This window comes from Scyliorhinus torazame, chromosome 12 (assembly GCF_047496885.1).
Source record: "Scyliorhinus torazame isolate Kashiwa2021f chromosome 12, sScyTor2.1, whole genome shotgun sequence".
NCBI classification, from domain to species: Eukaryota; Metazoa; Chordata; class Chondrichthyes; order Carcharhiniformes; family Scyliorhinidae; genus Scyliorhinus; species Scyliorhinus torazame.
Genome location: NC_092718.1, coordinates 198800085 through 198826443, shown reverse-complemented (window position 1 = coordinate 198826443; position 26359 = coordinate 198800085). Strand labels below are relative to the sequence as shown.

The following is a 26359-nucleotide window of genomic DNA, read 5'->3' as shown; positions in this document are numbered from 1 at the left end:
GCACTGAAATTTGTTTTTCTGTGGAATCATATAAAAATGCCTATTTACAAATTTGATACTTCCATTAAATACATTTAACAAAGCTGGTCAGTAAAGGTTCACTAGCGCATTCCGTTTTAATTAAATTGGCGTTGGGATTTAACTGAAGTGGGGGAGAGCTCATTCCATATGAATTAGTTTAATTTATTTTAATTTCTATATCAAAATCTAGGGAAATAGGAGAACTGTAACTTCTACATCAAATAGTACATATCATAAACTAATCTGTTACAAATCAAAGCTATTAGCTTAAAATAGTTTGTGTGGGGTTTTTGTCCTTGTGGTTTTGTGAATTAGATTTGCCCAACTTTCTAGTTAGAATGCACTGTTTGGGATTGCAATTTGATATTTTAGTAATAGAAGCTAGAGTGTGATGATGGTTTCTTTGTATGTTTTACATTCCTGTGTCTGTTTTCAGATCCTTCAAGAGTAGTTACTTATGATGAATCTATGGATCGTCCTGATCAATGAAGTCAAGTTTGGTGGACTGCCTGTTTTTGTTGTTGCTGCAAGCCACTGTCTGGGTGCTCTTGTGCTCCTTTAAACATCTCTATAACAGTGGACCAGTTCAGGAGAATTGTCTAAAAAATATTTTTTAAACAAAGGAAACCGAATTTGAGAGCAAAGAGCGTGTCGTACAGTTGTTTCGATGGACTCTAATTGGGTATTTAATGACCTCTGGTACTGAACATATTAGAAAACAAACCTGAATGCAATGATCAGTGAATAGTGGACTTTTTAACCTAAGTTTGGTTCTTAGATCCTGCTGGTGTAACTTCAGGCTCCAACGAACCACTGAAGGGGCTGTCCCACTTCACGAAGGCTGCATTTTGCTGTGAGTGCACCAAGATTCCACACGGGAAAACAGGAGGATTACAAAACTTTTTTAAAACCCAAAAAAAGTTATGCTGGAATAATGCCTTGAAGTACAGTATGTGTTTTTCTTTTCTGCTGCAAGGCTCTTGGCTTTTGCTGGGATTAAGGTGGTCAGTTAGGCCTTGGGGAAAATTGTCTTAATTCATCACTGGGAAGAAGTCGGAAAGTCACAGGCAGCTGCAATATTAGGCGGTGCAGTTCTGATTGTTCACTGGTCAAAAAGGCCATGCTCCACATGCAAAAGGGTGTATCACGTGAAATTTGTGGAGTAATTCAACTTAGGTATTTAATGTTGTACAATTCTTTCCCTCTTTTTTTTTTAAATTTGCCATTGTATGTGTTAGAAACATAAACCGCACTGCTTCTGCTGTAGGGGCTCTACATTCATTGTCTTTCTCTAGGTCATGAAATATTTCATTCAGTAGGTTACTTCCCTGTTGCGTGTCTGGCCTTAACTACTACAAAATGATATGTATTTGCTTACTATGCCCTCCTTTTCCCTTTTTAATATCATCCTGCTTTTTAAGACTTGCATTTTCATGCAGTATATACCAGAATCATGCAGAACATACAGTTTAAACAAAAAAGAAAAAAAAAATAGATTTTGAAGTCAAACTAAAATTGGATCACCTACATTCTTTTAGCCCTCGTATTGGACAGTTTAAAGTTTGTTTAAAAAGACAAATTTGGTTATTGAATTCTAACGCATTCTGTGTAGTCCACAGCTTTATTGCTGCTTTAAACTATTAAATATATATTTTTAATATGGAAAAACCTGCTTGGATTTTACAAATCGGCAAAGAGCTTTATGGCAATATTAGAAGTGAGTGAGTGTGCAGGCATGGACTTCTGAACGTGCAACAGTAGTTATTACACACTACAGCTTGTGTCGCATGTAAGTGCCAGAGTGGAGAGAGATTTTTTTTTTTTTAAGTTCCTGTGGCTTTATGCTATGTCTTGCAAAGTAAATGTTCTCAATTTAATTTTTTCAGTGTGGTCGTGGAAAGTATGATGTAACCCAGTGCTTAACACCACTCCTCCAGATGCTCATGCTTTCACATCAGTTTTATTGTCTTGAGCACTAGACTGTAGGTGGCTTCTAATTTGCCTAACAAACTAAAATCCTACAATGCCAAATATATTTCTGCTGGTCTTCATATTTAAAGAAAATTCTGACATCTGGGGAGAAAGTGGTGTTCAGGCTAGCAGACTTTTTTTTTGTGGGAGGAAAGTGTGTGCTTGCTAGATTTAAATTTCTCATAGTAGCCAGAATTTTAAAAAAAAAATAAAGTTAGCCCATAGTGTCTGGGTGCAGGATCTGTCCATCACTGCAACCCTAATTTTTGAAAATGCTTTTGAACATCCTTTTGTGTACCAATATGAAAATGCAGGAAACCACTGTCCTTTCAAATTCTTCCTATAAAATGGAACGGCTTGACATTTCTTTACACATTATTTTGTCTGTCTAATATTTGTGCTTGTTTTAAATACAAAAATAATAATGGTTTAGGGCTTGACCAATAATGTCAAGCAATATACATTGACAGTAAAATACTCTCCTGAACAATTCAATATAGCAAGCAGTATTGTTTTGGAATTGCGATTATTGCTTATTTTGTGCACATTGCTGGTAGAAATTTTCTATGATTGAAATTTTTACTTGCAAATGCCGAACTGGAAAATGTCATGCCTTTTAGTCAGAATTAAATTTGATTCATGCCATCAGTTACTGTCTTCTAATGGTTATTAAGGCTAGTTTATAATTAACTTGACTCTGTTATTGATCCCTGGAATGAGTAGTCCAGCAGTCCAGTATGTGTTTGGTACTGTACAATATTCTGGTTACCTAGGGCCACAGGACCACTGGGTAGTTCCACCCAGATTTTGTTAATCTTACCCTTTATGTACTGTCTTGTGATCTCTCCCTGATGTCCCTCCTTAATTCTTCAATAAGCACTTGAAATTTCTTAACTTTTTAATCTGTTTATATTTTTTTGGATAGGCATGTAAGTTTTAAGTACAGGTCAATCAATTGTGACTAATTAGTAAGTGAATGCTAATGTGTTACTATTGTAGGTATAACATTTTCCGCCTCAAGAGTGTTAGTACTGTAGCATAAACCAAATGCAGTGTAGACTGTGGTGCCCCCTTCTATGAAGAGACTAAAAACATGGGAAGAGGGACTGAATGAACGTGTGTGTGTGTGTGTGTGTGTATGAAAGAGAGAGATCTATACAGTATCTGGTGCATTTATTAGTATTTGGAATAAGAACTTAATTTATTTTGTGCCATGTGTTGATTTCATTTCATCATTGAGTAATGATCATCATAGAGGTCTAATTATTGCAGAATGGCACTAAGCAAGAAAGATAGCATAGGTTCTTTTAAATTGTTGCTAAGATACAAACTAATCATGGTTGAAGTCTTTGATACCTGTATTGTTTTTTTTTAATAAATCATTTTTTGTAATGCTATGTCAGTCCAGCTGTAGGCCTTGCAGGTCAGCCTTTTTTCATTCCAGTTCCCATGTAGTACCCTCTTCTCCCAACACAAAGGCTGCCAGAACCTCAGGGAGTTAAGCTAGGCTGTCAACATGCATGTGTGCTCCATATTCCCACCCACGTTCATTTCAAGAAATTTATTAGTCCATGTTTCCCCAAATTTCATGTTTCGTCTGTATACCATCAAACGTGATGGCATGTATGGTTACCAGGGCTTATCTTAGTTTGTGGTTAATTATTGCAAGTCTTGTCTGTATGCCACCATAAAATTACATGTATTTTTAAATGCTTGCTATTGTTACTAATTATGTTAATTTAAAAACAAAAATTAAAAAAACTTGTGTAAATATATGGGATTGAATGTGATCTGCAGTAACATTGTGGCAGGTTACAGCTTGGAAACACTTTGGCTGTTTAAACCTTGGACCAATGTTCAAGAATTTTTTTCCCCTTTTCAATTTTTCCCCTTTTCAAATTACTGTTTACATTAAAAGATGGGGCTTGGGTTTTATGTGAATAACTAAAGCTGCTACACAGAGTTTCTGTCCTGACCAGGCATGAGATGGTGGGGTCAGTATGAACATGTAAAATAAAATACATGCATACAACATGGGAAGCTGGTGTCTGTAGGAGCATAATACCATCTTTTGTTTTGACATTTTAGTATAGTATTTCATAATTATTTACTCAATGCATATTGTACCACCAGAGTGAAGTTCGTGACTGGAACATGTTGATGTGTTCAAATACAGTATTTCTTACCATAACCAGTATTCTGCTGTGAAACAAACTGCTGGTTATATATTTCCAAATGACCCAGCCTATAAGTTTCAGTTCACAAAATGGGTACATCATGCAAAAAATAAGGAAGCCATTCGCTTGCAAGTTTTGAAAAATATTCCTCGTACAAAAGTAATAGTGGCTAACTTTGTACTTCTCAGCACTGAGTCGCCAACTATTTCATGTTGATTGTCCAGGTATTGTGATGGCTGACCTAGTAAATGATAAAATTGTCTCCCTGCAATAAAAATATCTGAAGATCATTTATCTTGGCATGGCAGGGGCAGGGGAGGAAGGGGAAGTAGGGTGCTGCTTTTTCTGGAAATTCAAATGTTGATCACCTAATATAAAACTGCAGGACTGGTATCCGTAATAACTGTTTTCATTGTTCTACTATGAACTAGGTATTTGGAAGATCTCTCCAGAAAAGAGTCTAATAAAGTGTCTTTGCAGATTTGATCTTAAATTTGCTTATTCCCAAGTGTTCTTATGCTTGCAGTTTGCCCTAGTGAATAGATGCATGGAATATTTTGTTTCCTTTTTAATTTCACATGTGCTAAGCTTGCCAGCACACTAGAGACTATTTTAAGGCATTTAAGGTCACCTCTGCTCTTTCTCACTGCTGCAACATTTTTGGTTGGGGTAAGGAAATGCTGCAAAATGCTGTATGGTGGCTATAAATTAAGTGCTAATTATGAAAAGTATTTCATTAATGCCATTTAAAGCTGTGAGAGAATAGCGTAAATGTTAAATCCATGAGGCTTGGTTATTATAGCACTATTGGAGTAGCAAGTTTAATCTATGGGAGATCAGATGGAATGGCCTGAATGACCTTACATGAATGAATTAGCATTTTTTGTGAAATTGTATATTCCCTTTATACAATCAGCAAACTTAACATTATCAGAGTTCATTGTCATTTTAACACCAGTTGATATACGATGGGGACTGATATCGGACCACAAATATGCATTGACTGCCAACTAATCTGATTTTGTCTTGTACTAATAAACCTGGGTATAATTTGTTTCTGACCAGGAATTGGGCAGCACATAACCTAAACTGTTAACATTTTCCAGTCTGGGATGCAATGACTCAAGACATAGAATTGGCTTCACTCTGGTTAGAAATTGTGTACTGGCCTATAACCAGTCCAAACGTTTTTGAATTGCCTGTGAATCCTGAATTTGTTTTTAAGCACCTTGCTAAAAAAAGAAAGCTGTCTGCGGTTCTTTGTCCTAAATAGAATAGTGTAATTTATCCCTCCCTACCTCCCTCTCTCAAAGGCATCTCTTTGCTAATTCTGCCTTATAACAATCCCTCTATGTATCATTGTTTAAGATTTACTTCCTGGGCTGCTTGCATTACATTAGAAATGCATTTTGCACACTCAGGTTTTGCTGAAGCTCCAGTAATGTTTGCTTGAGCTGATGGTATTGAGCTATGCACGTGTTTTGAGTTGAGTTTCTTCCCATCCAGTATGATTTTTGTTTGTGTGTGTTGTGCTTAATTTTGCATTTCAAGTTCCATGGTTGGGTTCAACTAAGTGAACATATCCTGCTGGGCAAATGACCAGTTAGTAATGTAGAATTGTCCTTGCCCCTTTGACCCATTGAGATAACACATGCATCAAGAAGTTTGCGTTGTAACTTCAAACTCTGCTTACAGGGTAGAGCAGGAAGGTTTAAAAAAACAAAACAACCCATCCCCTTTTTCATGTATTTGTCACCTATTTGTATGTGTCTCAATTGTTAAAAAGCTATAATCGATATCACAAAAAAATGTTTTAAAAGTTCTTATTTCTAACATTTGTAAAGAACTGCATAATTTCTGATTAAACTGTGTTGCTATTTTCAATTAGTGTCAATTTTTGAATTTTCTGTTCCAGAAGCCATAGGAGAATTTATAGAGAATGTTATCTTGTAAATGGATGTTAATTTAAATAGGTGTACAGAGAGATGTATGGCTGTTGGTTTGACCAAAATGTATGTTTCTGATTGCCCTAGAAAACCCATTTAAGCCATTTGGAAGTCTCCTAGCCACAAAGGGTTCTTGGGATCCTCGTGTCTATTTGGTCAAATCAAATTGAGCAGTTTTTATTTCTAATGAACCACCCAGCGTATGTTGCTTACACTCCTCTTCAGAACAATTTTTTTTTTATAAAATGGATTAAATATCTGAAATTGTGTGTTAATTTTGGCTGACCAACATTTGATGTCAAATTTATTGTAAGTGGGCAGATGTATTAAAGCTTGTAATCAAAAACATGCATTTTAAAATTTGTTTGCCAGATTTGATGTACAGTAACCTGGTGTGCTCCAGGAGTTAATTTTTGTCAGTTAAGTCATTCCCTTCAAATTAGCCTTAAAATCTGTGGATTTGATTACTCTAAAATTCCCTCAAAACAAAATTTGGGGAAAACGGAACAGATATTTTCTGTTCTACAATCACTTCCAAGCTGTGATGTCACCTGAGGTGGTCTCCAAATAAAAACCCAAGGGAAAAGCATTCCTGCAAAGTATGTAAATAGGACGCATTTGTTAAAATCCTAGTCTGTAGGGGAATGCACTCCATTTGGATGAGTACCGTTTGAAAGCATTTAAGAAATTTCTTATGTGAAAGGAACACTATTCCCTTGCTTAGGACTGGTTACTGTATATAATAAAATTAACTATTATCTAAGCTGTATGTTGTAACATGATTTAACTGGTATAAAAAGCACAGAAACTAGCCCTGGGTGCTTACATGTGCATGAATTCCCTTGTAAAATTTATAACAGCAATCCACAGCAAATTTGGTTCTTGGAAGTTGCCATGTTTTATTTAAATTATTTGGTTTGGTCACCACCGCTGCTTAAGATGGTCTGAGTTCTTTGCAACTAGGATAATCACTTTTGTTTCTGAAAGAGCTGTTTGATTGTCACTGGTAATGTAGATACCAGGAATTGAAAGCATTAGATATGTAAATTTGGACTTCCCTCCTTCCTGGAGGGGAGGCGGGGGGGGGGGGGCGGGAGAAGAGAGAGAGAGAGAAAGAGCGAGGAGAAGGGGAGAGGTTGTCTCGTGAATACTCTGATACTCTCTACCACTGTGTTAAGTGTCAGTCAGAGCTACAACTCGGTCTTATTTTCTGGTGACTCTCACACCAGCAAAGAAGTCCTATTGAACACTGCAAATGTATTATCTCTACCCTCGCTTAACAAATGAATGGATGTGATCTGGTTAATGACCTTTTATATTAAAAGGCTAAGATGGGCATTGAAATATACTGTAAACCGTGTGGGGGGGGGGGGGGGGGGGGGGAGAGAATGCTTTTCAGACTGAAGTTTCTTAAAGCCCATTTGGAAAGTGGATTTTTTAAAAATCTGGTTTATCCTGCAATTGAATAATGACGGCTCTTGTGCAAGCATATATGGTATATTATGAAATAACTAACTATGAATGCCACCTTGGACATGGGACTGTGGCCTTAATAATACATGGCAACTTCAAAGTATATGATATGTGAAAATTGTGATCCAATTTTATTGAGGGGTTTCATCTGTCAAAAGTTTGTCACTCGAACATCTTGAAATTCCTTTCTGTAATACTGTTCAACTTTGTATAGACTAACTGTAAAGTCAATTCCTGGCAGCTTCAGCCATGCGATCTAGCTCCAGGAGGTGAATTGAATTTCAGTGCAAGCATTTCAGTTTTTATTTCCTTTTCAAGACTTAAGTCATGACTGTCTACTAAGTTCACTGACAATCCTGGTACAAAAATTGTTCAAATAAAACTCTTCTGCTGCTTTATTTTCTGCAATAAATCGATTTTCTGTTCTTTTATTTTTAAAAAAAACATGCATTAATTGCTATTCAGTTTTTGGACTGCAACATATTGTAGCCATGCTTAAGTAGACAAGAGTCATTACTTAGGTAGCCATTTTCACTGGTTGAAGTAATCTATACTGGCTTCTGTCAGTTTTGTGACTTTATAGGCCATAATTTGTCATAAGGGGAAATTGACACCATCCACCATTTAGGCCTATCTGTTTATTGTGATATTTTGCATTGCAAGTTGCTGCAAGTGTGGGTTAATAACTTGGCAACAAGGGGAATGAGGTGAGCAAATGCATATTATTGAGGGGAGATAGATATAGGACAGATGTCAGAGGTAGGTTCTTTACTCGGAGAGTAGTAAGGGTGTGGAATGCCCTGCCTGCAACAGTAGTGGACTCGCCAACATTATGGGCATTCAAATGGTCATTGGATAGGCATATGGATGATAAGGGAATAGTGTAGATGGGCTTTAGAGTGGTTTCACAGGTCGGCGCAACATCGAGGGCCGAAAGGCCTGTACTGCGCTGTAATGTTCGATGTGCCTTCCATAATCTGTAAACCGTACAAGGACTGAGGAAACATAAATAAAGGTACAGTATAGAAAGAGCAATTTGGGAGAAAGATTGGATTGAGAAGAAAAACATGACAGAAATATCAATGTAAACCCCAAAGGACTTTGTAATTAATTTTCAATGCCAGAGAAGTTCATTGGTGGTAATTGACGTTTGGCATGGTAAAATAATCTCAGCCAATCCCAATTTGTGTATACAGGCCTCAAATGTCTCCCAAGACAAACATTGTGCCACTTTAGACCAGCTCTAAGTTTTTTTACAGTGAGTTTAGTTGGCGTGTACCACACTGATAAAACCACACATCATTCAACTAATTTCAGACAGAAAGGAAAGTGCCATTTTCATAAAGTTTTTTGTAACGCATCTCAATGCAACATTTGAATTTGTGTTTACAAATTCACAACTGCCCTAATCTGAAGTTGTTGTGGCAAATATGCATATACTCAGTTTTGCTGTTACTTTGACAGATTATCATAGATTATCATAGAATTTACAGTGCAGAAGGAGGCCATTTGGCCCATCAAGTGCACCGGCTCTTGGAAAGAGCACCCTACCCAAGGTCAACACCTCCACCCTATCCCCATAACCCAGTAACCACACCCAACATTAAGGGCACAAAAATTATGGGGCCATATTTGTGCTGAAATTCTTGGCACTTTGCATACCCAAGTGTTGGCATCATATCTAAACTGTTTTAGTACCAAACATGTTACGTTGTACTTTTTTTAACACTGAAGATCTTGGAGAAATTATATAACCGTATTAGAATCTCCCAAAACGCACTATTTTAGAGGGGAGCAAGTGCTGATTATTTTTGGTGACTGAACATGAATGTATTGTCCATGTTAATATTTTGGCCTTGGTAGGTATTTTATTGGAAGTTACAAAATATAGTTAATACACTGGACAATATCAAAATGTAAACAAGTGTGCAGCTAATGCCTACTGTAGGGGGAACAGTTTGGCAAATATATTCAAATATTCATCAATCATTACATTCTAATACTCTAATTTATGGAGCTTTGGATTATTTCACAGGCTCTTTTACTTACTGAAAAATTACTTTTGAAGTATTACTTGGCATCGTTAGTATTTGTCCATTACATTGAAACATGGAGCTCTCTCGCTGACCTCATTCTCCCCAAAATCCTTATTTTATTCAGCAAAATGCAAAGTTGTGCAAACTTGGTTTCCATTTATTCCTTCATCCACTATCATATAAAGCCAAAACAAAATGACGATTGACAGCTGACTTAACTGTGATGAACAACCTTGAGCCCCAAACAATAATCATTGGATTATTAACTGATGCCAGTGATTCGATGGGTGCAAGAGCATAAAAGTGAAACATACAAATTCCACCTTTCAATGTTTATCTGTTTGGTACAAAACTCTTCCAATATCACATTATCCATTACAATTAAATTGAAATATTACCCTCCCACTTTGCTCGGTTATACCAAAAGCTTCTGAATGAAGATCTATGCCCATGATCATATTTGGATAAATTTAAAATAATGCGGATTTACTCATCTTTACCATTTAATGTTTTATGGCTATAAAGTTCCCTAAAGTTTTAAATTGTTCTAACTTTTGATCATAGTTCATGCTTTGCCTGCTGGGACCAAATCATCCAACTCTTGTATTACTTCTGATCCAAGTTGTTTTATGGTGACCAAAATTCCTCCTAATCTGTTTTAAATGGCCGACTCCTCACTGAGGTTAAGACTCTCCCACGATGGGAAACAACCTATTAGCATCTACCTGTAAAGCCCCTGAGTATCTCAATATGGTCATCTCTCATTCTTCTAAACTTACAATGCATACAAGCTCAACTTGCTCAACCTCAAAAACCATCCATACTTGGATTCAACCTGGTGAACGTTCTCTAGACTGCATCCAATATCCATATGCCTTTCATTCGATAAGGGGACCAAACTTTTCACAGTATTCCAGGCGTGGTCTAACTCGTGCCTTGTACAATTTAAGCAATACTTCCCTGTTCTTATAGTCCATACCCTTTGAAATAAAAGCCCAACATTCCATTTGCCTTCCCTGTAAGATGCTGAATTTTTATGATTTTGTGTACAAGGACCCCCAAATCCCTTTCTGCTGCAGCCTTCTGTAGTTTTTTTCCCTATTTAAATAATCGGCTCCTTTATCCTCTAGTGCATTGCTTCACGTTTCCTTACATTATATTCCATCAGTCAAGTTTTTGCCCACTCAGCCTGTCCGTATCCCTCTCTAGACTTTGAGGGATATATCTCATGGATTAGATAGACTTTATCCACCTGTTGGATAAGTATAATAATCTCAAATGAATGCCACAAACGCTGTAAATGCTTTCTAACAAGTCATCAAAGAAAAGGTTGTTCATGTCCTACCATCTTGTGTGAAATTCCACTGGTACAGAAATACAAATGCTGAAGTGTCTAATGAGCAAGAAGTGCCCTGGAGATTACAGCAATAACAGTTTATATTTGGGGCTCCCAACAGTTGATGGGTAAGAATGCATGATATTGTTATGGCCATATGAGGAGGATAAAATATGACTCGTGTCCCTCCACTCCAAACATGACCACAATGGGTTTTGTTTAACCATGATAGAATTTTACATGATGTCTGCTCAACTATTTTCACACGGATTGCAAAGAAACAAGACTTTCCTGAAGTTTAAGACAAACTGAGCTTAGTTTTACTGAGCTATAAAGTCACCCAGGCAAAGGTAGAAAAATAATTTAAAAGGTAATCCCACGTGTCTCAGACCTTTGCAACCCACATTCTCTCACTCTCAAGCATGCAAAATGGACAAGTTAATCTTCAGATAGTTACATTCTTAGCCAAATTAAAGTTCAATGTTGAAAGATTTTGTTTTAAATTTACTGAGTCCTTGCCTGATTGGATGTGCAGAAATCTTTCCATGTTCCAGGAGTTCAGTTGACGCCCATATAACTGCAATTGCCAGAGGCAATTTCCTTCATGCTGGATTTTTCTTAAACCCCAAGAGGACCTTAACTTGGGAAAGGAGAGAAAAGAGAGTATTACTGCTCCATTGGCAACTTTTCCAAACTACTGGCTGCTTCTGTCTTTAGCAGCTTGTATTGGAGATTTTAAAATGGTTACTTAAGTCACATTTCTCCATAATGTGAGAAATGGGATGTGTTTATCTTGTGTATGAACCAGCAGTTGCTTTTGTCTCGTGGCCAGGGGGTGATCTAGTATCCCAACCGTTAACCCCCTGAATGAGTCATTGTCTATTTTGATAGGAAAACATCATCTTTCATATAACTTCATTCTAGCAGACTTTCTGTCTCAGTTGGAGAGTTAGTCTTGTAGTAATATAAATATTATGTCCAATATTTTTCAGTAAATTCCTTTGATAGTTCTTGCCATCCTCATGTGAAATTCCAGAGAAGAATGGCATGACATGTCTGAAATGTATTCCACATTGGAACTTGCCAGAAACCGATCACTGACAATACTAGACATCGAGTGACTTGTAGTCACCATCTTTAGTCAGTGTTGAAAATGTCCTTTATAAACAGTTCAGCATGTTTGATCAACCAGTGTGTTACGAACCATGCTATGGGCAGCACGGTACACAGTCTGCACGTTCTCCCCGTGTGTGCGTGGGTTTCCTCCGGGTGCTCCGGTTTCCTCCCACAGTCCAAAGATGTGCAGGTTAGGTGGATTGGCCATGCTAAATTGCCCTTAAGTGTCCGAAAAAGGTTGGGTGGGGTCGCTGGGTTATGGGGATGGGTGGGGGGTCTTGGGTAGGGTGCTCTTTCCAAGGGCAGGTGCAGACTCGATGGCTGAATGGCCTCCTGCACTTCTATGATGCTGATGTTAAATGCGAGAAGGACAACTTAAAACAGTAATTCGTGGTGGTGTATTTTTTGGTCTGGTATAATGCAATGAACTGTATACAATTCAGTGAGAACAGCATAGTCGTGTGAACAAATAATAAAGAATAATACACAATGATACTTTAGTATACTGATGCCTGTACGCACAATTTTATATGAAACTATCCCCTCGTCCCCAACTACCTACGTTTATCTGAACTCTGAGACTACCCTTTTTCCAAACAACATCCAATTTTAAGTAGCTTTATGAGCTATATCCTGCAAGTAATTAACACAATTAGGTTAAGTGGCCATGCCTGGGAAATAGTCTTCAGGTTCAGTGAAGATGGAGAATGGATATTTCTGGGAGACTATATCTGCAATTTTATGTAGTTCTGGTAATTCCTCTTGAGTTGGTTGGTCCCATAGTTGCACAACTTATTTCCCTTTGATAGTCACCCTGTGGAGTTGGCTTTTAGCAGGTACGTGTCCATTTCTTTATGTCTCCACTTTGAAGTTGCCACCTCGAAAGCCCCATTGTTTTCTCTAATTGCATATGTAAAATTCTTATTTTCCAATGATAGGCAAATTCGCATCTGATCATATCTCCAGACGTCTGCCTCGATTACTTTTTCTTTTATTAAATTCAAAGTATCCGATTATTTTTTTCCCAAAAAGGGGCAATTTAGCATAGCCAGTCCATCTACCCTGAACATCTTTGGGTTGTGGGGGTGAAACCCACACAGTCGCTGGGGGAATGTGCAAACTCCACACGGCCAGTGACCCAGAACCGGGATCAAAACCGGATCCTCGGCACCATGAGGCAGCAGTGCTAACCACTGCGCCACCGTGCTGCCCCTGCATTACTTTTTCTAATCTCAATTTTCCCTAATATTTAACAAGTGACATTACAGATTAATATCATTCATCCACACATCACATCCTCATGACATTACATAAATTAAGGAGGGGGGGGGGGTGACCTTGAGGATGTTAATGACAAGAATTCCAGAGCCCTGAGCTTAAACAACTGAAGATAGATGCCAAAGATAGGGCAAAGGGAGTGGGATTGGGTAAAATGCCACAATAACATAATGTTCAAATTATGGGATTGGAGGTGGTTTGGAAGATGGACTGTATTTCCTTTTAAACTGAACAGCAACCTGGAAATTAAAGTGGCGACCATGCAAAATGTAATCCCTTTTATGATACTGTGTAAAAAAAAAAAAACTTAACGGTACTATTCACTCAAGAATTGGTGATACGGAACAACAGCAACAAAAAAAAAATAGGGCATGTTGGTGGCAGGAGGTAAGGTCACAAAGGGTTTAACACCAGGATTAACATTTTAAATTGGTGGCACTGGAGCCTGAGTGCCACCATGGGTTGCCAAGTGCTGGTGATGGGGGCTGGGACTTGATGGAGGGTAGAATATGGACAGCAGTGATTTGATTGAGTTCTACTTTGTGGAGGTGCAGGAGGAGAACATTAAAATAATCAAATCTGGAGATGACCAAAGCAAGGGTGAAGGTTTCAGCAGCAGGTAGATTGAAGCAAGGGCAGAAATGGGCAGCCTTTCCGATAGTGAGATTGAGGCCCAAAGCTCTGCTTGGAGTCAGATAAAATGGCAAAGTTCTGAATAGTCTGCTTCAGCCAGAGATAGTGGCTAGGGAATGGGGATGGAATCAGTGTTAAGAGAGACAAAGAGTTTGGGTCAGCCATTCAGGGCTTTAGTCTTTCTAATGTTTAATTAATTAGGGTTATCATGTCTGGTTGTTTTACTCCCTGTGTCAATATGGTCATCAAAGTTGTGGTTACAATTAAACTGCAATGATAAACCACCTGACATGTACTCTTTGTGCAAGTGAATCTAAAACCAAAAGTGTGACAAACACATTTGCAAGTCATTTATATGTATGTTGGGCCTTATTTTAGACCGGTTGATCTGAGCTATCTGGCTATCTACCACAGATTATTAGAATTGTTTTGAATAGCTGATGTAATCTGCTTTCTCTGTCTTGTAAATTTGTGTTTGTGGACTTTGAAATGACATTTTCAGACTACTGATTCAACAGGCAATCTTGAAATTAATCATGCTCTTGTTCGACATTTAATTAACCATGATTGGATGCCTAATTGACCATCCTAAATCTTTATTAATTTGGAGGATATTTTTTGTAGAAATTGAAGGCCATCTATGTCGGGGAAATGGAAGCCCTTACAATTTGTAAACCGAAGTGTTGGATATATTTTCCATCCCCCCCCTCCCAAAACTCTTTAGATTAGCTGGCATCTAGATAGAACTGCTAAGTTTTTTTTCCCTCTTTGTTGTTGCACTTCATGCAAGTGGAAGATTCACTTTCTGTACGGGTGCTATGGAACCCATCTGACACCACAGAAAACATGATTTAGCACTTGGAATGACCCAGTACCTAGATAGAAAATAAAATCAAGTTGGACCATAAAATGAATGCCCAGTCCTGAGACCGTCCTGCCAGGTTATATTTAGGTCCCTAGAGCATTACTCTGAGTCTCTGGTTACTTGTTTACTAGTCCTGGTTTACTAGTCCAGTGACTATACCACTACTTTTTAAAAATAAATTGAGTGCCCAATTAATTTTTTCCAATTAAGGGACAATTTAGTGTGGCCAATCCACCTACCCTGCACATCTTTGGGTTGTGGGGGTGAAACCTACGCAAACACTGGGAGAATGTGCAAACTCTACAAGGACCGTGACCCAGAGCCGGGATTGAACCTGGGACCTCGGTGCAGCGAGGCAGCAGTGTTAACCACTGTGCGACCTTGCTGTCCCACAAGACCACTACTTCACCGCCTCCCCGTAACTTTGTTTAAAGAATCACTTTTATTGTATAGAAAACATTTTTGATTAAAAAGCAAAAGGTTCACAAAATTTAGGGCAGATATATATTTCTTGGGTCATTTTGCTTTTGGTAAAGTTCTCCAATTGTCATATAAAGAGCAGACCAGTTGTCCAGATGGTTTATAAAGTAAACCATTTATTTGATCCATACAATGTTGGCTATCCGTTATCCTTGACTGCATTAAAAAAAAAAAATAAGATATTCCTAACCTTTCGGTCCCTTTTATGTTTTGCTAGTCTTCTATCTGGATTTGAAGAAAGAAAATTCTACCACATGGACTTATACAAATATGTGCAGGCCCAGAATATCTTGAGCAGGTACAAAAATGCCCTTGGTATCATGCTCCATTAATAGGATATTGAACAGTGTGATTGGTCTGATGTATAAATTTAGCACTGATATTATTTGGACTTTGTGGGAACAAATACTGATTAACCTTTTATATGTTGACTGCGATATGATAGATTGACTTTTATTGTGTTGATCATGAGGCTTCTGTATTATTGATTATTCTAACATAAATGATTGGGGAAGACCAGGGACGATGAATTTAACTGTGCAAGAGTAGAAATAGCCTGGATGTTAGGTAGTACATTTTATTCCTCCAGAGAGTGGTGAACCTCTGTCTGCAGGCTGGCTTTATGGGTCTTGTCTCCCACTATCGTCAACAATGGCTGAACTGTTTCATGACTGGTGGAGATGGCAAGGTATAGAAGGTAATAATAACACTGCAATGAAGTTACTGTGAAAAGCTTCTAGTCGCCACATTCTGGCACCTGTTCGGGTACACAGGGAGAATTCAGAATGTCCAAATTACCTAATCGCACATCTTTCGGGACATGTGGGAGGAAACCCACGCAGACACTGGGAGAACGTGCAGACTTCGCACAGACAGTGACCCAAGCTGAGAGTCAAACCTGTGTAGCCACCTAAAATGGCTGATTCCCTATTAATTTGGCCAAAACCCGATTTAAAATGGCTAACCGAAAAGGCTGATGGGAAAAGCAGCCAACAGGACACAAACGGACAGCTGCAGACAGAATAGCGTATTCGGCTCTGGGGAAGTCGGCCCAGATCGATACTCAAGACTATTAGCAGCACATCAACCCAGACATCTGCAGTTTAATCGGCTATCCCCGGGAACAATTGCAACATATTAGCAATTGAATGCCGGGTCGCCGCCTGCAGTGGCCGAAACAAAGATAGGTGAACGACCACCCCCCGATCGAGGAATCGCCCCGTTATTGGACATATCGAACCCAGTGATTGGGAACAAGTCCAATCACTTGGGACTCCGGATCAAGGGCCGCCCCGAGAGGCGGGAAGCCCCTGGGCCCTATAAAGTGAGGGGCCAAGTTCAGATCTCTCTCTCTCTCCCTTCTTCACCTGCTCGAGACCTTCGCAAGAACATCGACCAGAAACAGTATGTCTGACTCCAGCGATCGCTACCCGATAAAGACTCCTAGCCATCGACCCGTATCAGCCTTTTTGAATCCCGCGGGCCAGATCCGATTCGATAAGCCATTCGTTTCCCTGACCTGGTGGGCCCTTCCTAAAGTTAGGTATTGGCCAGTAGTGATAGGTTTCTATATAGATAGTAGGATTATTGTGTAAGCATTAATTGTTGTATATAATAAATGACCATTGATTTCAATCTTACTAAGCGGTGTGCTGACTTATTAATCATAACTCGAGCTTGAACCACGTGGCGGTATCAGAAAGATACCTGGCGACTCGTGAGCAAAGGTGACATAATCAGAGGTAATAAAACTAAGGCTAAAAAGAGCAACATAATTGGCGACTCCGCCGGGACCCGACATAGAAGTGGAAAACCACTCCGGGAGAACCCCAGAAATTTGAATAGAATCCAATCGGAAGCATAAACAAAAAAAAACCCACAAGTATTCAAGCGGTTCTGGTTAATAATTCACAATTCGGAAGTGTGTGTATGCATGCGTAACTAACAGGGTTATAAGGTAAAACTGATAGATGTTTGTTGCGTCCAAACTGTCGGAAGTCGGTATTTTCGGAAATTAGCACAAGCCGTACCCGCATCTACGACACCACCTTCGCCCCCGTTCCAAATTTGAACGTAGCGAGCAGATAAGAGAGATGGCCATGCAGGCAATGCAACGCCTCATGAACCCCGAAGAATTTGCGGTCGCACCGATCAGCAGCATTAAAGTGGGACAGTGTCCCATTTGGGAAGTGGAAATTCGCAAATTTCTGCAGGGCAAAGGATGGCCCGTGTGGAGCAGTTTCTGTAATAATGACGACTCAGGTCCCGGAAGTATAGGGCATACTTGGTGGGAGAACATAAGTGAAATCCATAAGAAAAGCTTAGCAAAAGCCCGCAAGCCGATGGCACAATTGCGAGGCACAGAGGAGGTCGTCAGGACGCTCCGAAAAGAAATAGAAGGCATACATCGTATGAGTAAAATCGATGTATGCGAGATGGAAAAAGAGAACCTGGAATTGAAAAGGCAGTTAGAAGCCAAGGACGAAGAGGTGGCTGACGCCAAAGGGGTCACCAGTCTTGTCTGGCGCATTTAAGCAGTTTTCAATCCCAGTATGAGAAGGCTTATCAGGACACGCAGCGTGCCATCCTGGTTAAGAAAGAGACAGAAGCAGGTGGAGACGCTACAGAAGCAATGTAGTGATCTCAAGGCAGCCTTGAGAGCGCTCCACGCTGCAACCGCGGAACAAAGGCAGAGTACCTTAGACCATGCGAAGTGCCGAAAGCAAATTGCAGACCTGCAATCCATGCTTTCTGTCCAAAAGGGATTCCAAGACACCTTTGGGGAAAGTTTAGAACAGGAAGACGGCCCTGATTGGGAAGAACTGCAAGATACAGCGCAGAGATGTTCAGGGAACATGTGCGCAGGGAAAGCCCCAAAGGAGGAGAGCACCCCCACCCCCCACACAGCAGGTAATACAGGCTCCCATGAACCCTGTCACAACCCCCCACACCGCCACAGCAGACGAGGCGGAAGTCTTATATTCCACCCCCCTCACAGTGACCCAATTACGGGACGCGTGTGCTAAAATCACACCATTCCTTCCCGCTTCAGACCCACGCCATTTCTTTGCCACCGTCAAACACCAGGCGACCGTGTACGGCCTGGATGAGAAAGAGCAGGTAAAGCTCACGGTCCTCAGCTTAGACCCATCGGTCGCAGCAGCACTTCCCGACCCACAGAATGTAGGAGGAGGCACCCTTGCAGAAATGCATACCGCGATCCTGGATGCGATCGGGTATAACCGGGGCGACCCCGTAGATGGTCTAAATAAGTGCAGACAGAAAAAGTCTGAACACCCCACAGCGTTCGCAGGACGCTTGTGGATTCACTTTGAAGCCGTTTTCGGAAACTTAGACCGTGCCCATTTGTCCGCAGACAATATGGCCTAATGGACCCACACCCTTATCTCCCATGCCATGGAAGCAGGACAGAATGCCTGTAGTAATTATGACCCCTTGGAGGAGGCTCATAATGAGAAGTGGGTGGTCAAAAGATTGTCCCGCGTTTGGGAACAAGCGGCTCACAGTGAACCCGCAGCTAGAACCCCTGAGGAAAAACAAGCCGCCGCAGACGTGCAGGCAGTAAGAACCACTCTCCATAACCCCGCCTGGGTAAACGAGGGAAAGAGCAGCCCCCCAGCAAAACCGCAAGAATGCTTCAATTGTGGACAGTTGGGACATTTTGCCAAAGAATGCAATGGCCCTAAAAAGCCACAGAGAGCCCAACAGACAGGCACTATCAATAAGAAAAAAAGCAGAACCCATACATAGCGTTAGCGCCCAATCCGATCAGACAGACTTGACCGGAACGGACTGACGGTGTACAGGCTCCCCCAGCTGGGTCTGCAATACCCTTTGGGATAGGTCAGGACGACCTCTAGTCGCAGCAAAGGTTAGGGAACAGCCGATCGAGCTTCTCTGGGACACAGGAGGGTCCCGCACAACCTTAAATTCCTCCACCCTTGGTAAGGACATGTGGCCCACCACAGCCACTATCACCCTCAGCGGCTTCACAGGCCACTCACATCAGGGACATCTCACAACCCCTGTACCCATCCAAATCGGCACCATTAATACAAAACACCCCGTAGAGTTAGTCGACCTGCCCCCAACAGCAGAGCACATTTTGGGGATCGACTTCATGAATTCTCACCACCTCTCTTTCGATCCAGTCAACCAGTATGTCTGGAAGATGGCGAAATCCGCTAGAGCCCCCGCAACGCTCAATATAGGAGATTATATGAACAAAATTAGCGCAGTAGGCGAGTTTTGGTTCAACCCCACCACACTCAGCACGGACCGACAGGTTAGGGCAGTCCTGCAAAAGAACAGGGCAGCATTCGCAACCCACAAACACGACTGTGGACGGATGACCGGTTTCGTACAAATAACAGGACCGGACCCTAGACCCCAAAAGCAGTACGGATTCCCCCTAGAAGCAGAGGGAGAAATCCTCAAGGTTATAGAAAGTTTATTAGAGCAGGGCGTCCTAAGATCGGTAGCCTCAACTAATAATGCCCCGATTTGGCCAGTAAGGAAGCCCGACGGATCATGGCGCTTGACCATTGATTATCGGGAGCTCAATAAAGTCACCCCCATAGCAGCCCCCACCGTTGCAACAAGTTCCGAGACCATGCTCAAACAGGGATTCCATGCCCGATATTTCACGGTTTTGGACGTCAGTAATGGGTTCTGGTCCATTCCATTGGCAAAGGCGTGCCAGTATAAATTTGCCTTCACTTTCAGAGCGCCGCAGTACACGTGGACATGCCTGCCACAAGGCTTCCACAACTCCCCCTCCATTTTCCACCGACAGCTGGCAAATGGACTAGCAAAACTTTCTCGCCCCAAATGTCTGGTACAGTATATAGACGATCTACTACTGCAGACAGACACAAAGGAAGAGCACATTGAGCTTCTGTCCGAACTCCTGGAATTACTACATTCCATTGGCTGTAAAGTAAACCCCAAAAAGGCCCAGATATTGGAAGAGAAAGTGGTATATTTGGGTACTATTATCACACACGGCAAACGCGAGATCGAGCACAAAAGAATTGACTCGATCGCTAAATTGTCCCTTCCCCAACACGTTTCAGCCCTCCGGTCGTTTTTAGGACTGGTTGGCTACTGCCGAAACCACATTGACGGTTTCGCCAGCAAGGCAGCACCCCTCTCAGACCTCCTAAAGAAAGGAGCCCCCTGGGAATGGCTTCTGCAGCATACGGATGCTGTGGAATAATTAAAACAGGCGCTCATAGCCGCCCCCGCACTACAAGTTCCCGACCCGCTTTCCCCTTATGCAATAGAGGTAGCGACCACAGACCGCACCCTTTCAGCCGTGCTCCTGCAGGACGGCATGACCAGCTAAGACCCGTGGCTTATGCTTCCCGAATTTTAGATGCTGTGGAGCAGGGATTCTCAGCCTGTGAGAGGCACCTGCTCGCAGTTTTCTGGGCAGTCCAGTACTTCTCATACATTACCGCACTGAACCCCATCCCCATCACCATTTTGACCGAGCACACCCCCACCCAACTTTTACTAGACGGACGACTTAAAGACGGTACCGTCAGCCAAATCCGCGCTGCTAGGTGGACCCTTCTCTTACAAGAACAGGACATCACAGTCAAATGGACCAAAACACACACATACTTAGCGGACAATCTACAGTACCCCGGACCCCCCATGAGTGTGAAATCACCTCGCCCACCATAATACAGGCCCCTTTATAGCCAAAACACCCCCCAGAAAACTAGCCACGCCATCTCAGAACCCCCCTCACCCGGACATGTGTGATCCCATTAGGATCTATGTGGATGGATCTTCCACAGTCCTGGATGGGCAACGCATAACAGGTTGTGGGATTTATGTGGAGGATGCGCAGGGACGCGCCCTCGAGGAAATCGCATTAAAATTGCCCGGACACTTAGGCGCACAGACAGCAGAGCTTGCGGCCATCGCTTACATTGTTGAGCACCCAGATTCCTTCCCCAGCCCAGCAGACATATATTCAGACAGTCTATATGTGTGCAACAGCCTCACTGAATTTCTGCCCCTCTGGGAAACGAGAGGATTTGTTTCCGCAGATGGGAAACCCCTCTCTTCAGCCCCATTACTCCGCCATATTTTGGAAAAAGCCAAGAACCGGACCTTTGGCATTATAAAAGTCCGCAGCCACCATAGTTTCCCCCCCCCCCCCCCCCCCCCCCCCCCCCCCCCCCCCCGGAAATGTAAAAGCCGATGCACTGGCTAAGGCAGGATCCAGGCATGGGTACTTTTGGAAGCCCCCCGAGAGCGCCCCAGTGAGTGCGCCAGTGAGTGCACTTCAGGTCGCGCAGACTAGGATCGAAGATCTAGTAGAGGCCCAGAAGCAGGATAGCGCTCTCACTGAAATCGTGAAAGGGAAGTTTCCAGCCTCATACGAGAGGTACAGAAATACAATAACCACACATGACGGTGTGGTGCTAAAGGACACCCTTTATGTAGTTCCTGAGCAGGATAGGAACCAAATAATCTGTTTATTCCATGATGGTCATGGACACCAGGGAATCAAACCCACCGCAGCCCACCTCAAACAGCTTTGTTGGTGGCCTAATCTCAAAGAGGCTGTATCCCATTACATTGAGAATTGCCTCATCTGCGCTCAGAACAACCAAGATAGATATGCCAAAAAGGCACATCTCAGCCACACCCGACCCGTTAACGGCCCCTGGACTAACCTTCAGATCGATTTTATAGGTCCATTGCCCCCTTGCAGGAATGGCTATAAATATGTTCTGGTGGTCATTGACACTTTTACAAAGTGGGTGGAAGCATTTCCAGCCCGCACCAACACCGCGAAAACCACAGCCAAAATCCTAACCCACCACATTTTTACAAGATGGGGACTCCCCCGCGGTATTGAATCGGACCAAGGTTCTCACTTTACGGGACGGGTCATGCAGAACGTCCTCACGATATTTGGCATAACCCAAAAATTTCACATTGCGTACCACCCTCAATCGAGTGGTATAGTGGACCGCATGAATCGGACCCTAAAAACCACCCTTAGAAAAATGGTCCAGCAGAACAACACCACTTGGGATTCTGTCCTCCCCTTTACGCTGATGTTTTTGCGTAACACTGTTTCCACCTCCACAGGTTTCACCCCACACACCCTCATGACCGGACGCCCCATGAAAGGGACAGAGTACTTGTTGGGTTTAGACCTGACCAGCCCTCACCCACGAGAAAGCCGTTGAACAATTACTTGTAAATGTAAAAACGGCTCAGTTAGCAGCCGCTGTTAGACTGGGTACTAAAAGAAAACTGAGCAAGGCCTGTTTTGATAAGGCAGTACATGCAACGGAGTATAATATAGGACAACAAGTGATGTTGTCTGTGTATAACCCCAGCACATTTCTGTCTCCGAAATACTCGGGTCCGTACTCCATTACGGATAAAGTAAGCCCATCGGTATATAAAATCAAATACCAAAATGGTAAGACTGCGTGGTTTCACATAAACCAGCTAAAGGCTTATGGAGCACAGCCAAACCACGCCCACCACATCATGCTTGACGCAGCAGACCAAACCCCGCCCACAGCCCACGTGACCACACCAACCCCCTCCACGTCCAGCCCAGACACGGACTCGCCCCCGACTCCACCCACAAACTTTACACTCCGCCCCGGTACGCCCACAGACTGCAGCAGCAGAGACAGCGACTGTGACTCTGACGACAGCCACAGCACGCCTCCATACTATCCTGGTCCCACACCCAGCGACTCCGAGTTCGACTCCAGTGACCCCTTCCTCATCACTTTCTTAAACAAACCACACCACCGAACCACACGGACGACCCCGACTTTATCCCCACTCAACTTGACGAACGCCATTGGCATCGCGACAACTCCTACAGACTCGTCCGCAACGACGAGAGCAACCCCAACTCATACCACGCAGCCCTCTCAACATTAATTCACTCCAGAATTTGGCACCCGGGAGAAGGGGACGACCCCGAGTCAGACCCCCAATCCGCCAACCCCTTTGCGACCCTGTTTGCAACAGAGAACTGAGGTGTCCACATGATGATTTAAAGGAGACACTTGGTGAAAAGTGTTGTCCTTCCTGATGGAACCTGCAGGATGTTTTACGTTGTTTGTATGTTTGTTTAAATGTTGTTCGTCCAACGGGAGAATTTTCTCACCGCCACACACCCATTCACCTGAACTTTTTAGCTCTTTCCAACGGACACCCACCGCGGCCAGACGCGTGTTCAGTGGTACCAACTTATCTGCAGATACCTGGTCAACAGACCAGACGCTTGTTCAGAGGAACTAGCTTCTCAGCTGATACTTGTTCGGGTATCAGACGCCCGATCGTAACTGCTCTTCTGATTTGACAGGAGACTCACAGCAGCAACCCCACCATGATGACTACATTTTTGCCCGTTCCCTGCTTGGGACCTCCCCCCCCCCCCCCCCCCCCCGTTGGTCAAAAACGCTCGGGTAGGGGAGATACGGTATTGGTAGCCGTCCTACCCGGGGACTCCATCCAAATCTTACCCGTCACGGCCCATACGCACCTCATTCGACCTTTTCCTTTCAAAAACAGTTTTATTTATTTAGGCAACCTTTGGGTTGTTGCCAAATGCTATTTACATCCTAGAACATTTGGATGATAAATCAGCACTGGTCCACCATTGGGAAATGTGCCGTGTCCTAACATTTTTTTGAAAAAAAAATGAGGGAGTCACTGATAGTGACCAATTATAAGGGAATAATTGGCCCCGCAGGACAGACACACTAACATACCGGATATTATACCAAGGTAGTTACAGATACTATGCTTGTTTTACAGAACTCCAGAAGCTCCAGGACCGGAGAAAACAGAGAACACAAAGAAAGAAAGAGGACAGCCATGAGGACTTCTTTCATCGTGATCAAGATTTTTATACTGGACATTTGGTTGCGCGGAAACCCGGACCCCATTACTTCAAACCCCCCTTGCCGTTAATGTTTCACTGCCCCGCAGTACCGAGACCCCAGTCACCAGCCACGCTGCATTATCCTGGTGTGCCAAGTTCATAACTTGGTACTCCCTGTCGTACGTTATCGAAGCACTATTAGCGTTGGCCATACTCTGCTGTGCAGTGCAGACTATGCGCCTCCGCAAGTGGAGAAGGAGAGCGTACCGCGCTCGAACCCCGGTATATCGGATCCAATCCCCTATGTTCGGGTATGACCAGACCCCAGACACCCGCGACCTATAATACAAAAATAAAGAACAAGCACTTGCGTTTCCCTGTAAATAAAAAGATGTACCAAACTTTCATGAAAAAAAAATGTATGATCCTGAGCTTGAGTGCCAAGACAGGAAAGACTATATGGAATGTTATGATTGTTGTTGTATATTTTAGAGAGATAGGATGATGCAATGCTTGATGAGTGTATTTAGGTATAATTAGAGGTTCCAAGTTTTTATTTTGTAGATACATGCCCCTGCCTGACATAGAACCCTCAAGAATTGTTTAGGTAAATTTTTGTGCATAGCTAGGGTCAGAGTCGTGGCCATGTAGGAGGTGCCCCCCCCACCGGTCAGGGAACGGAAACGACAACATTTATGTGATCCTTCATGCTTCGCGTTAGGATCACAAGGAGGGCCTGTAGCCACCTAAAATGGCTGATTCCCTATTAATTTGGCCAAAACCCGATTTAAAATGGCTAACCGAAAAGGCTGATGGGAAAAGCAGCCAACAGGGCACAAACGGACAGCTGCAGACAGAATAGCATATTCGGCTCTGGGGAAGTCGGCCCAGATCGATACTCAAGACTATTAGCAGCACATCAACCCAGACATCTGCAGTTTAATCGGCTATCCCCGGGAACAATTGCAACATATTAGCAATTGAGTGCCGGGCCAGAACTGTCGCCGCCTGCAGTGGCCGAAACAAAGACAGGTGAACGACCACCCCCCGATCGAGGAATCGCCCCGTTATTGGACATATCGAACCCAGTGATTGGGAACAAGTCCAATCACTTGGGACTCCGGGTCAAGGGCCGCCCCGAGAGGCGGGAAGCCCCTGGGCCCTATAAAGTGAGGGGCCAAGTTCAGATCTCTCTCTCTCTCTCCCTTCTTCACCTGCTCGAGACCTTCGCAAGAACATCGACCAGAAACAGTAAGTCTGACTCCAGCGATCGCTACCCGATAAAGACTCCTAGCCATCGACCCGTATCAGCCTTTTTGAATCCCGCGGGCCAGATCCGACTCGATAAGCCATTCGTTTCCCTGACCTGGTGGGCCCTTCCTAAAGTTAAGTATTGGCCAGTAGTGATATGTTTCTATATAGATAGTAGGATTATTGTGTAAGCATTAATTGTTGTATATAATAAATGACCGTTGATTTCAATCTTACTAAGCGGTGTGCTGACTTATTAATCATAACTTGTGCTTGAACCACGTGGCGGTATCAGAAAGATACCTGGCGACTCGTGAGCAAAGGTGACATAATCAGAGGTAATAAAACTAAGGCTAAAAAGAGCAACACCTGGAACCCTGGCGCTGTGAAGCCATAGTGCTAACCACTATGTTACCGTGAGTGGCTTTACAGGTGCAATCTCCTGGACTGACTTTAGTCACCTAAAGGGGTCACAGAGGAACTTTCTAAACAGAATTTCCTTTTCCCATTTTTGGACCTGTGTTTTTCTCTCCTTACCTTTCTCAGGAGATTGCATGGCTATGACAATGTTTACTCATAATGTTGGAGCCATCAAGAGTGTGGGAAAAGCTTGATGGAGCAGCTTTCTAGCTTTTCATTTTAAAATGTTCATGTTGCAGATGAGCTGTCATGAACGATAATCACTTTTCTTGGGCGCAATTCTCCCCAAACGGCGCGATGTCCGCCGACTGGCACCCAAAATGGCGCCAATCAGACGGGCATCGCGCCGCCCCAAAGGTGCGGAATGCTCCGCATCTTTGGGGGCCGAGCCCCAACATTGAGGGGCTAGGCCGACGCCGGAGGGATTTCCGCCCCGCCAGCTGCCGGAAAC

The 26359-nt window shown here is 42.7% G+C and overlaps 1 protein-coding gene across 1 annotated transcript in view; it reads left to right on the top strand.

Annotated features, from left to right (window-relative positions):
• nufip2 (nuclear FMR1 interacting protein 2) overlaps nucleotides 1-6053 on the top strand; it is a 40437-nt gene extending 34384 nt beyond the window's left edge. The window contains exon 4 of the mRNA XM_072469646.1: nucleotides 458-6053. Within this exon, the coding sequence (XP_072325747.1) occupies nucleotides 458-510 (53 nt within the window). The 3' untranslated portion in view covers nucleotides 511-6053. The remainder of the gene's footprint in view (nucleotides 1-457) is intronic.
• Nucleotides 6054-26359: the final 20306 nt, after the last annotated feature.